The sequence below is a fragment of the Tupaia chinensis genome, unplaced genomic scaffold (genome assembly GCF_000334495.1).
Source record: "Tupaia chinensis unplaced genomic scaffold, TupChi_1.0 Scaffold141247_1, whole genome shotgun sequence".
NCBI classification, from domain to species: Eukaryota; Metazoa; Chordata; class Mammalia; order Scandentia; family Tupaiidae; genus Tupaia; species Tupaia belangeri.
In genome coordinates, this window is record NW_006201110.1 from 507,281 (window position 1) to 518,162 (window position 10,882).

Consider the following 10,882-nt stretch of genomic DNA (forward strand, 5'->3'; position numbering starts at 1 on the left):
TCCTGAAGCCCCTTATATATAGGGCCCGCAGTGATGAGCAACCAGCCAGCTGCTGAGTCAGGGACTTGGCCAGGTGGGGTATAGCTGCCCCAGCCACCACACCTCCATCTGTCCTGGTTTTAGCACTTTTCGTATGCGTGTCTGTTGATGGCTGCATTCGTCCTTTGTCCTTCTTGGATATGTTTGGGAAACTTTTAGAGATTATGTCTTCAAATGTTTTCCCTTCTCTCCTTTACCCACTAGGTGTGGGGTGCCCTCCGTGGTGTGTGTCCCACAGGTCTTGGAGGCTCTGTTCCCTTTCATTATTCCTTTTTCCCCTCTCTGTTCTTCAGATTGCCTAATCTCTATTGATCTGTCCTTAAATTCACTATTTCTTCTGCCAGTTCAAATTTACTGTCCAAATTCTCTGTTGAAATTTAACTAAAATTTTTATTTTTAAAAGTTTTTTGCCATAGGGTGCGTGTGCTCGCCAGACAGAGAGACAGACAGAAAGCGAGAAATCACCCCTCAGGAGGGATGGCCACACCGCAATCCCTTCTCCTCCATTCTCCTCTCGGGATCTTGGGCACGCACGCACACGGCCTGGTGTGAGTTTAAGCCACCAGGTCCGAGACTACGTGGAGTCCAGCGACATAGCCATTATGCTAACTGCTGGTCCCTAACTAAAATGTTATCGCACTTCTAAACTTTTTAAAAAATGTTTGCTCTTTTTTTTTTTTTTAAATAATTATTTCACCAAACTTTATTTTATTTTATTTTATTTATTTATTTATTTTAAATTTGACCAGTGAGGGAGGGACAGAGAGAGAGAGAGAGGAAGCAAGCCACTTGATCTGGAACTCCAACTGTGGCCAGCCACGTGAGTGTCCAGTGCTCTTAACCGCCGTGCCACCTACTACTCCCTGCACTTTTAAACTCTACAATTCCAGTTGCCGTTTCATAATTTCTACCTGTATTGGCAGTCTATCATGTTATCCCTCCCTCTGCTTCCTTAAGCATGGTCTCCTTTAGTTCTCTGAGCTGCTTCAGATTCTGCTGACCCTGACTTTGAGACCTCTCACAGGCGGTTTGCATTGTACTGTGCGTGTGTGTTTTCCTGTGTATAGGCCACACTCTCCTGTGTCTTTGTATACCTTGTATATTTTTGGCAAAAACTGGACATTTATATGCTCGCTTGTAGCAGCCGTGGGTCCTGGTTTCCTGCCCTCCTGTGGGGTTGGGGCTGTTGCTTGGTCACTGGTTGTTACTGGCTGTAGTAACAGAGTGATGTTGTTGTCTGCACCATGAAGCCTCTGAGGTCACTCTTGAGGGTCTAGCTTGGGTATGTGTATAGTCACCCTGGGACAATGTAATTTTAGGGGGGCTCCCTCTGACTGTCCTTCCCAATTATCCCCAGCTAATAGGTTCTGCTAGTTGAGGGCTAGTTGCTTTTTTTTTTTTTTAATTTTCATTTTTTAGAATTATTTACTTAATTTTATTATTATTTTTAAAGTTGCTATGAGGTATATGTACTCACCAGAGAAAGACATGGGGGTGGGAGGGGTTGAGAAAGCAAGCTACCAGGTCTGAAGCTCAAACTCTGGTTGGCCATGTGGGAGTCCAGCACCTTAACTACCATGCCACCTGCTGGCCCCTCATCTGTCATTTTATTTATTTGGAGAGAGATTTTTATTATAGGGTGCATGTATTTGACAGAGAGACAGAAAGTGAGAAATCACCCCCCAGGGGGTGTGGCCACACCACAATCCCTTCTCCATTCTCCTTTCTGGATATATTTTTTAATAATTTCACTTTCTGTGAACTTATTTTTTTAGAATTATTTATTTAATTTTATTTATTCATTCAATCATTTTAATTTGACCAGAGAGAGACACAGAGAGAGAAAGAGGGAAAGTGAGAAAGCAAGCCAACACTCTGGGACTTGAACTGTGGTCACCTATGTGGGAGTGTCCAACACCTTAACCACCACACCACCTGCTGGTCCCCACTCCTTTCTGGATTTTGACATGTATGCACACATGCCTGGCACGAGTTTAAGCTGCCGGGTCTGGGACTTGAACCATGGTTGGCCATGTGGGAGTCCAGTGAGATAACCATTTTGCCATCTGCTGGTCCCTGTTGTTTTAAATATTACCCAGGGGCACAGATTGTTCTGGAGAGTAGTTCAAGGGAATCTGGGCTCCTCTGGCCAGCCGTGGTGGCCCAGTGCTATTGGCGCTCTGCCATGGGGAGGCCATGTGGGAAGGCCTCCCTGTACATGCATGGTAAAGCATGTGCCCCTGATATCCTGGCTGGCTAAGGTGAAGGCTGGGGGCAGGATCATGGTGTGAAGACCCTGTTGGGGATGCACCTCTCAGTCTCCTCTCATGGAAGAGATAAATTAATGGGGACCAGCAGATGGCGTAATGGCTATGTAGCTGCATTGGCACGTAGTTGAACACGGTCTGAGTCCCGGACCCGGTGGCTTAAAACTCGTGCTGGGTGTGTGTGCGCGTGTGCCCAAGATCCTGAGAGGAGAACGGAGGAGAAGGGATTGCGGCGTGGCCATCCCCCCGGGGGTGGTTTCTTACTTTCTGTGTCTCTGGTGAGCGCACGTGCCCTATAGCAAAAATCTTTTAAAAAAATTTTAATTAAAAAAATGAGATAAAGGGACCAACAGTTAGTATAATGGCTATGTCACTGGACTCCTATGTCGACTGCGGTTCAAATTCCCGGGCCCGGCGGCGTGTCATACCCCCCGGGCGCGTGTGCGTGCGTGCCGAAGATCCCAAGAGGAGAATGGAGGAGAAGGGATTGCGGCATGGCCATCCCCCCTGAGGGGGTGATTTCTCACTTTCTATCTCTCTGTCTTTCTCTGTCTGTCTGGTGAGCGCATGCGCCCTATAGCAAAAACCTCTCCAAAAAAAATAAGAGATAAAATTAATTTAAAAATTGGGGAACTCCTCTCAGGTTTTTTTTTTTTTTTTTTTTGAGAGTTTTCTGCTATAGCGCATGTGCGCTTGCCAGAAAGACAGAGAGAGACAGAGAGACGGAAAGTGAGAAATCACCCCCTCAGGGGGGATGGCCATGCCGCAATCCCTTCTCCTCCGTTCTCCTCTCAGGATCTTGGGCACCCATGCACACGTGCCCGGTGTGAGTTTAAGCCACCAGGTCCGGACTCAAACTGCAGTCAACTACGTGGGAGTCCAGCGACATAGCCATTACGCTAACTGCTGGTCCCTCAGGTTGCTTTTGAGGCCTGTGTTGAAAGTTTGTCCTGACAACAGTACTGCCTCGCTGTCCTTTCTCCAGTTCTCTGGGTATAAGCTGCTTAAGGGTGGTTCATTGCTCTAACAGGGGACCAGCCTTTTCTTAATCACTTGCCACCAAATACTCAACCAGTTGTTGTTTAAAGAAGTATTTAATGTATTATTATAATTATTTTTTAAATTTGACCAAGGTTGGAGGGGATGAGAAAGGAAGCTGCTAGGTCTGGGACTTGAAGCACATTTGAGAGTCCAGAGCCTTAACCGTCATGCCTGCTGGCCCCAGTTTTTAGAAAGTTTTCCAGAGGGCAGGCAGAGAGATAAAGGGAAAAAGAAAGTACCCGTATGGGGCATGGCCGTCCTCCTGCACGTGCTGTGCTGTGGAGACAGCTGGGTGCGGCATGCGGACAGCCTGCCCTCTGGGAAGGGGGAGAAGCCCACCCTCTTGGCGAACCTGCCGCAGCGCAGTGGGGGAGTGGCATCCTGTCGCCAAGTTGGGACCCTCCTTGGCATGCTGTGTGCCCTGATGAGCATGTCCAGACGCTTTAACTGCTGGATCGTGCGTCATCTCCACCAGTCCTGGGGAGAGCACAGGGCTCCTCGCCACCATTCTGTACGGGGCGACTGCGACCGGAGCAAGTCTGGCATCCCAACTGTGAAAAAGAAAGAACGCAGCTTTTGGAATTCAGAGATTTTGGCTTGGAATTGGAGACGAGGGACAGGGCCTAGCTCCTGTGTCTCTTATGGTCTGGGAAGGGGCTGCACAGAGGTGGGGCGTCCCCACGGGCACAGAACCCACCTTGGGTTTTGCTTCTCTCCTGAACTGGGCGCTCTCGAGGATGGGCCCCGGGGTTTCCACATGGTCTCTGCCACAAGCGGATGTCCTGCCTGCAGGGCTCTGAGTGTCTGTCCCTGCCTCTTCCCAGCAGGTGCTTGCTGCCCCACGGCTTTCATGTGCACAGCCCAGCGCCGGTGCGGTGTGGACACAGCCGTCTTGTGCAGCCTCTTGGGAGCCAGACAGCTGGGTACCGTTTAAGAGGACGCACTGCCCAGCCTCCGTCTCTGCCCCGGAGCCTCTCGTACTGGCCATGCCCGTGCCTACAGAGAGTACCCCACCACCCCTGAGTGGCACCCCAGTCCCTGTCCCGGCCTACTTCCACCATGCAGAACCTGGCTTCTCCCTCAAGAAGCCCAGGGGGCTCAGCCAGAGCCTCCCACCCCGGCCCCCTGCCAAGGGCAGCATCCCCATCAGCCGTCTCTTCCCTCCTCGGACCCCAGGCTGGCACCAGCCCCTGCCCCGCAAGGTGTCATTCCTAGGCAAGGCCTCTGAGGCCATGCAGAGCCCCGGGTACGACCCACGCCGGCCAGAATCTTTCTTCCAGCAGCGCTTCCAGAGGCTCAGCCGCCTTGGCCGTGGCTCCTACGGAGAGGTCTTCAAGGTGAGTGAGGGGCAGCTTCCTAGGCCTGGCCACACTCCCTGCCCTGGACAGCAGTGCTCTGAGCAGCCTGTCTGCCCCACAGCCCCTTTCCTGGGCCAGCAGTTCCCCCTCTCAGGCCCCTCCAGGCTGCCCCTGTGCATAGTGGCCCCTGAATGGCATTCCGGCTGCCTTCTCCTGCCCTGGAACCAGTTCTGCTGGGGTCCTGGGCAGGTTCTGCCAACTCACACGCCACCCTGGCTGGAGGCCACAGGCTGCCTCTGCCTGCCACCTCTGTTTCCTATATTTTCTGACCATTTGTATTTTCTTTAAAATAGTAGTTTTCTCTTGAACGAATACTGTTCGAGGTGCCGCTCCTGCTCTCTAGTTGGGGGTGAGGGTCTCCAGGGTCAGAAGACAATTTGTTCAAAAGTATAACCAGCACAGGCCCCTGGGGCACGTGCTTCCAGAGAGCCCGTTTACACAGCCTGCCGCCTCCATGCTGAGCCAGCTTCCCTTAGCACCATGTACAGGCTGTCTCCCATCCAGCGTCTCTGCTGCCAGCCCCTGTGGGTTGGCCTGGCCCAGCTTTGCTACGGCAGCACATGAGTCTAAGACATGCCAGCTGTGCACACCCTCCACAGAGTCTTGTGGGCCCCCAGCAAATGGTCAAGCCCTGGTGGTCCAGCCCACCCCGGGGCCTGTGGGCCCCCTTTCTCTTCCAGGTGCGCTCCAAGGATGACGGCCGGCTTTATGCAGTAAAGCGTTCTATGTCGCCATTCCGGGGCCCCAAGGACCGGGCTCGCAAGCTGGCGGAAGTGGGTGGCCATGAGAAGGTGGGCCGGCACCCACGCTGTGTGCGGCTGGAGCAGGCCTGGGAAGAGGGCGGCCTCTTGTACCTGCAGACGGAGCTGTGTGGGCCCAGCCTACAGCAGCACTGTGAGGCCCGGGGCACCAGCCTGCCTGAAGCCCAGGTCTGGGGCTACCTGCGCGACACCTTGCTGGCCCTGGCCCACCTGCACAGCCAAGGCCTAGTCCACCTGGACGTCAAGCCCGCCAACATCTTCCTGGGGCCCCGGGGCCGCTGCAAGCTAGGTGACTTTGGGCTGCTGGTTGAGCTGGGGGGGGCCGGAGCCAGCGAGGCCCAGGAGGGAGACCCCCGCTACATGGCCCCTGAGCTGCTGCAGGGCTCCTACGGGACAGCAGCAGACGTGTTCAGGTGAGGCCTGCACTGCGGAGGGGTGGGTTGGGGATGGTCAGAGAGCGGGGCTCACCAGGAAGGAGGCTCCGTCTGGGCCTTAGGCCAGGGAGGTGCCGCTTCTGCTCTCTAGCTGGGGGGTGGGGGGTCTCTGGGGTCAGGCTTCCTCTAGGGCAGGAGCCCTCAGGTGCGCTTTACACCAGTTAGCCTGTCTCCTCACAGCTCAACAGTGGGGGGGAGCCCGCAGTCAGCAGGGAGTGTAGACGGCCGGGCCCTCACCCACATGGCCCTGCCCTCAGCAGTCGCATCTGCTCATTCTCAGCAGATGATGACAGTGACAGTAATGCCCAGAGTCACATGGTACCTGTCCAGCGGGCTGTTGGGAAGACCCATCACCCACGGGGTAGCACGTAGACTCTGTTGGCATGGGCCCACACCCCATCCTGCCAAGGCATGTCACGGGTCCTTCTGGGGCCTCCTTGGAGCCCTGCTCCAAGGGCAGCCTGGCAGGTCTGTGTCCCGAGGCCAGCCCTGCTCTGTCCCCCCAGTCTGGGCCTCACCGTTCTGGAGGTGGCGTGCAACATGGAGCTGCCCCGCGGCGGGGAGGGCTGGCAGCAGCTGCGCCGGGGCTACCTGCCCCCTGAGTTCACTGCTGGTGAGTGGGTGACACAGGAGGGCCGGGCTGCCAGCCCCACTGGGGAGTGGCTGGCGGCAGGGCCCAGTCTACGTTCTGGGAGCCCTGACCCCTGACCACCTGCACTGCTCCACCTCGTGGACAGGTCTTTCTCCCGAGCTGCGCTCTGTCCTGGTCATGATGCTGGATCCCGACCCCAAACTGCGGGCCACGGTTGAGGCCTTGCTGGCCCTGCCCATGCTCAGGCGCCCACGGCCCTGGGGCGCCCTGTGCTACATAGCCGCGGAGGCCTCGAGTCGCACATGGGCCCTGTGGCAGGTAAGATCCCACCATGCCCGGCTATCTGTCCTGCCCCAGGCCTGTGGCCCTGCCTTGCCTCCTGAGGCCTCCTGTCCCCACAGGCCCTGCTGGCCCTGCTATGCTGGCTCTGGCGTGGGCTGGCACAGCCCGCCAGCTGGCTGCGGCCCCCAGGCCCGCCAGTCACCCCGCCTGGATCGCCACCATGCAGCCTCCTGGACAGCAGCCTCTCCAGCAACTGGGGTGATGACAGCACAGTGGGGTGAGTGTGGACCCCTCCCAGAGCCTATCCCCCACCCTGCAGCCCTGGAAGGGGGAAAGGGAACCTGGCCTGCAGAGGTGTAGCCTGCCTGCTCAGAGCACGGCGTTTCTCCTGACCCTGGCTCACACACAGCGTCACGTGCAGGGCGCTTTCACACAGAGTGTGCCTGGCAGGCCATGTAGCCTCCACCCCTACAGGCTGCTGGTGGCCAGGGATAAGGCACCATCCCTACTCAGGGAGGGAGTGTCCTAGAGCCTGGCGAACCCCCGCTGGGGAGGAAGTCCTTAGTCCCAGATGCTGGTGGCCAAGGAAGAGGCTGTAATTAATTCAGAAACTGCTGCAGAGGAAACCACGTGTCGGCAGACAGCTCTCAGGGGACACCACCATTAACCCTTTCTTTCAAAAATGTCACCCATCACTCTGGGGGCACTTTGCAGAAGATACCAAGTGCCATAGTACTCTTGAAACCGGCTGGGTCGAAGCCCAGTGTCCTGAGCACAGTCAAGTGGAAGGACTCACAAGGTTACAAAAGTGCTTCTGTCGAAGTGCACCATTTTTACTGTCTCTGGCTGGGGCTCCCTGCCCCTTGGCAGGCCGCGCCTAGGTCCTGAGTGGGGATTAGCTGGTCTTGTCCTGCACCACTCCCAGCACCCTACCTGCTTTGCCTCCCTCCTGCAGGCCCTGCTTTTCCCCAGAGGCCATGCTGGCTCGGGCCCGGGGGAGCACCTCCACCCCGCAGAGCAGGTGCACACGAAGGTGAGTGGGCTGGGAGCCGGGGCCACGGGGCTGGCTTTTAGGCCCTGAGCACCTCCATTTCCCCCCAGTGACGCCCTAGGCCTCAGTGACGTGGACACAGCGCCTCCTCAGGGCTCCTGCCCCTCCTTTGAGCCGCGGAACCTCCTCAGCCTGTTTGAGGACTCACTGGACCCAGTCTGAGCCCCAGGCTTCAGTGGTTTTAACCTTTTATTCCTTTCCCTCCCGCCCCCTCGAAAGCTGGGGTCCCTCTGGGAGTTCTCATGGTCCCCTCTGCCTGGCCTTGTCTAATAAAAGGTACTTGGAACTTGGGAGCACCCAAGCCTGCTCACGTGGCAACTCTGTGCTTCCCATCCCTTTATTGATGTCGTCCAGGGGCTCAGGCCCTGGGATGGCCCTGAGTGAGCCCTGCTGCGGACCTGGGCCTTGGTCCAGCGGACTGGAGCCACATGCTGTGTGGGGCACAGAGCCTTCCCGGGTGGGCACAGTATGCCAGTCAGGAGGGAGGGCGGGCCCACGATGTAGTGGGGCCTGCAGCCAGGGCTGCCGAACTCTACATCTGAGCCAGTGGTCTAGAGAGCGCAGCAGCAGCCTCATGCCCTCTGGCCAGCTGGCACAAGAAGGGTCAGTGCCCACTTGTTCTTGGGAGAAGGGGCTAGTCCTGTGCCCTGAACCCCTTCTTCCATGTCTGTGGACAGATGGGAGAAGGGTGGGTGAGCTTCTAGCTGTTGGGAGGGCTGGCATGCAGGGCAGAGAGAGGGAGTCGGGGTGCCCTATGGCATGGTAGTTAAGGGAGTGATTCCACATGGCCAGTCGGCCCAAGTCCCAGATCCAGCGGCTTGAGAAACACCGGGTGTGTGTGCGTGCGTGCTCTGAATCTGGACTGGAAGGAGAATGAAGAAGGGACCGTGTCGTGGCCACACTCACTCGGGGTGCTTTCTCTCTCCCATCTCTTGGTCTCTCTGGCGAGTGTATACACCCTCTGGCCAAAAAAATTGTTAAATGATAGAGTTGGGAAACGTGGGCTGGAGGGCTGGTCCAGGTGCCCAGGAGGAGCTTGGGAGAGGCCATGAGGGCAGGGTGGGGTGATGGCTTCAGGCCGGCAGAACTGTCAGAGCAAGATGTGACCCAGAGTCTTGGCCTAAACCATCATTACAGGTCACAGAGGGTAAAGTGAGGCTCAGAGAGGGAAACGTCTTCTTCTAGCTGATGCAGCAAAATGGTCCTGGAGAAGGCAGAAGGGAGCTGGAACTTGAGGCGGGGGCAGCAGAAGCAGAGTCCACAGGAAGGAGTGGATGAAGGACGAGGCTGCTAGAGGGTGTCCGATGTGCTGGATGGTCCAGGGAGCCAGACTTGCAGACCCGCAGGAGGAGGGAAGCGTGGTGCTTGTTTCCAGAGGTGGCAGGCTGGCCAGCATGGCGGGCAGGGCAGCTCAGTCCGGGGGACAGGCATGCCGGGCGGCCCAGAGCAGGTCCGGCACAACGCCTGCGTGCAGCTGGAGGATGGAGCCCACGCTGAGCAGGTGCATGATCTGGTGGGAGTTGCCCCAGTAGTCGAAGCGGCCTGGTCCCCAGCGCTCGGGCAGGCGGGCCACATTCACCAGTCCCCCGAGCAGCGCCAGTGCGTCCATGCGCAGGTAGCAAGGCAGGGCACCTGGGGCCCCGGAGCCCAGCCCCACTCCCCGGGCCCCGAAGACCAGCAGGCGGGCACCAGCTTGCCAACCAAAGGCTCGGAGACGGGCACTGGTGGAGGGGGCAGTGAGGGCGCGCCAGCCAGCTACGCCCGACAGCACGGTGTAGCCCAGCAGGGCTGCCGGGCGCAGCCAGGGCCTGCAGGCCAGGGTGCAGTGGATGATGGGCAGGGCGCCTGCACAGGACAGAGCAAGAAGGCGGTCAGCCTGAGGGGCTGGCTGCCCTGCCCCACCCAGGGGTCTCCAGGCGTGCCCTGCCCCCCTCCCGGCCCCCAGCGCCCACCCCCGGGGTCCTGTCTCACCGAGGGTGTTGACAAGGCAGACCCCACACATATCCAGGGCCAGGAGCCGGGAGTACACAGGGCTGCCTCCTTGGTGGCACATGAAGAGGTGATAGAGTACCGAGCCTGCAGGAGGTGCCAGGCAGGCCACGCAGTGGGTGCCCCCCAGCCAGCAGTCTTTGCCCAGCTGGCCCCAGGGAATGGTCATTGGCAGCAGCACCAGGAAGCCCAGCAGGGCCAGCCCTGGGGGAGGGAGACAGTCACCAGTCAGACGGTTTCAGCACTGAGGAGGGGTCGCATCTTCCAGACCAGTCTAGACACCCCAAAGGGGACCAGAGCAAGAAGGAGGTCTGTGGCGGTCTCAGCGGTCGGCAGCCCAGCCGGGCCAAGGAGACTACCACTGTGCCTGCGCCGGGCAGGTCTGCAGGTAGCAGCAGTACCACCCCGCTGGCTGCGGAGCGGAGCGACCTGCCCGGAGCCGGAGCCGGGCGGGAGCAGGCAGAGGACAGAACCTGGCAGTCTGACTCCCAGGCTGCTCTCCGGCGAGGACAGCCGTCCCGGAAAGGAGGCCTCAGCTGGGTCTGGAGTGTGAGCGGGGCCTGAGGAGGCCTGACCTCCCTGGCTGGGACAGCTCCTCCGGCAGGCCGGTCCTCCTCTCCAAAAGTGCCCGGACCAGACAGACGGAGACTTGGGGCCTTTTTGTCTTCCAGAAAGGGGCGGGGCCAGGCAGGGAAGGCAAGTCTAGAGTGAGGCAGAGGGGGCCGAAAAGAAGGGGGCCTGTGCCTTCTCCCCCGACAGGAGCTCTTCCTCCTAGCCCCGGCCCTGTGGGGGACTGCACCCTCCCCACTGCACTCTGGCATCGCCCTCGCAGGGGCAGGCCCCGGACTGCCGGGCGCTACCCCGCCCCCACGTGGGGAAGGCACCCACTCTGGCCGCGCTCAGGGCCCCTCTTCTGGCTGGGGCAACTCAAGGACGGGCAGGGCTGTGTCAGCAGAGCTCCGCGGGGCGCGGAGGAGGGGCTCGGCGCCTGAGGGGAGGAAGGAGCTGCCAGCAGGCGGAGCCCGGAGGCCGGGCTGCTGGGCCGGGGAGTGGCAGGGGCCGGGCAGG

General features: G+C 58.5%; 2 protein-coding genes across 4 annotated transcripts in view; one reads left to right on the forward strand and one right to left on the reverse strand.

The window, feature by feature from the left end:
* The window catches only part of PKMYT1 (protein kinase, membrane associated tyrosine/threonine 1), a 15,068-nt gene extending 7,058 nt beyond the window's left edge, over positions 1-8,010 (forward strand). Inside the window, exons 1-8 of one of the 3 annotated variants that reach the window (XM_027766145.1) lie at positions 819-859; positions 4,175-4,684; positions 5,386-5,879; positions 6,407-6,513; positions 6,638-6,810; positions 6,894-7,051; positions 7,730-7,807; positions 7,876-8,010. In XM_027766145.1, coding sequence (XP_027621946.1) covers positions 4,334-4,684; positions 5,386-5,879; positions 6,407-6,513; positions 6,638-6,810; positions 6,894-7,051; positions 7,730-7,807; positions 7,876-7,987 — 1,473 coding nt within the window. In that variant the 5' untranslated portion in view covers positions 819-859; positions 4,175-4,333 and the 3' untranslated portion in view covers positions 7,988-8,010. Of the gene's footprint in view, positions 1-818; positions 860-4,171; positions 4,685-5,385; positions 5,880-6,406; positions 6,514-6,637; positions 6,811-6,893; positions 7,052-7,729; positions 7,808-7,875 lie in introns of those variants that run through there. The other 2 variants (XM_014581924.2, XM_027766144.1) reach the window with 2 other exon arrangements.
* The window catches only part of PAQR4 (progestin and adipoQ receptor family member 4), a gene marked incomplete at its 5' end in the record, with an annotated part of 3,713 nt that continues 832 nt past the window's right edge, over positions 8,002-10,882 (reverse strand). Inside the window, 2 exon segments of the mRNA XM_006162998.3 lie at positions 8,002-9,670; positions 9,797-10,018. Coding sequence (XP_006163060.2) covers positions 9,237-9,670; positions 9,797-10,018 — 656 coding nt within the window.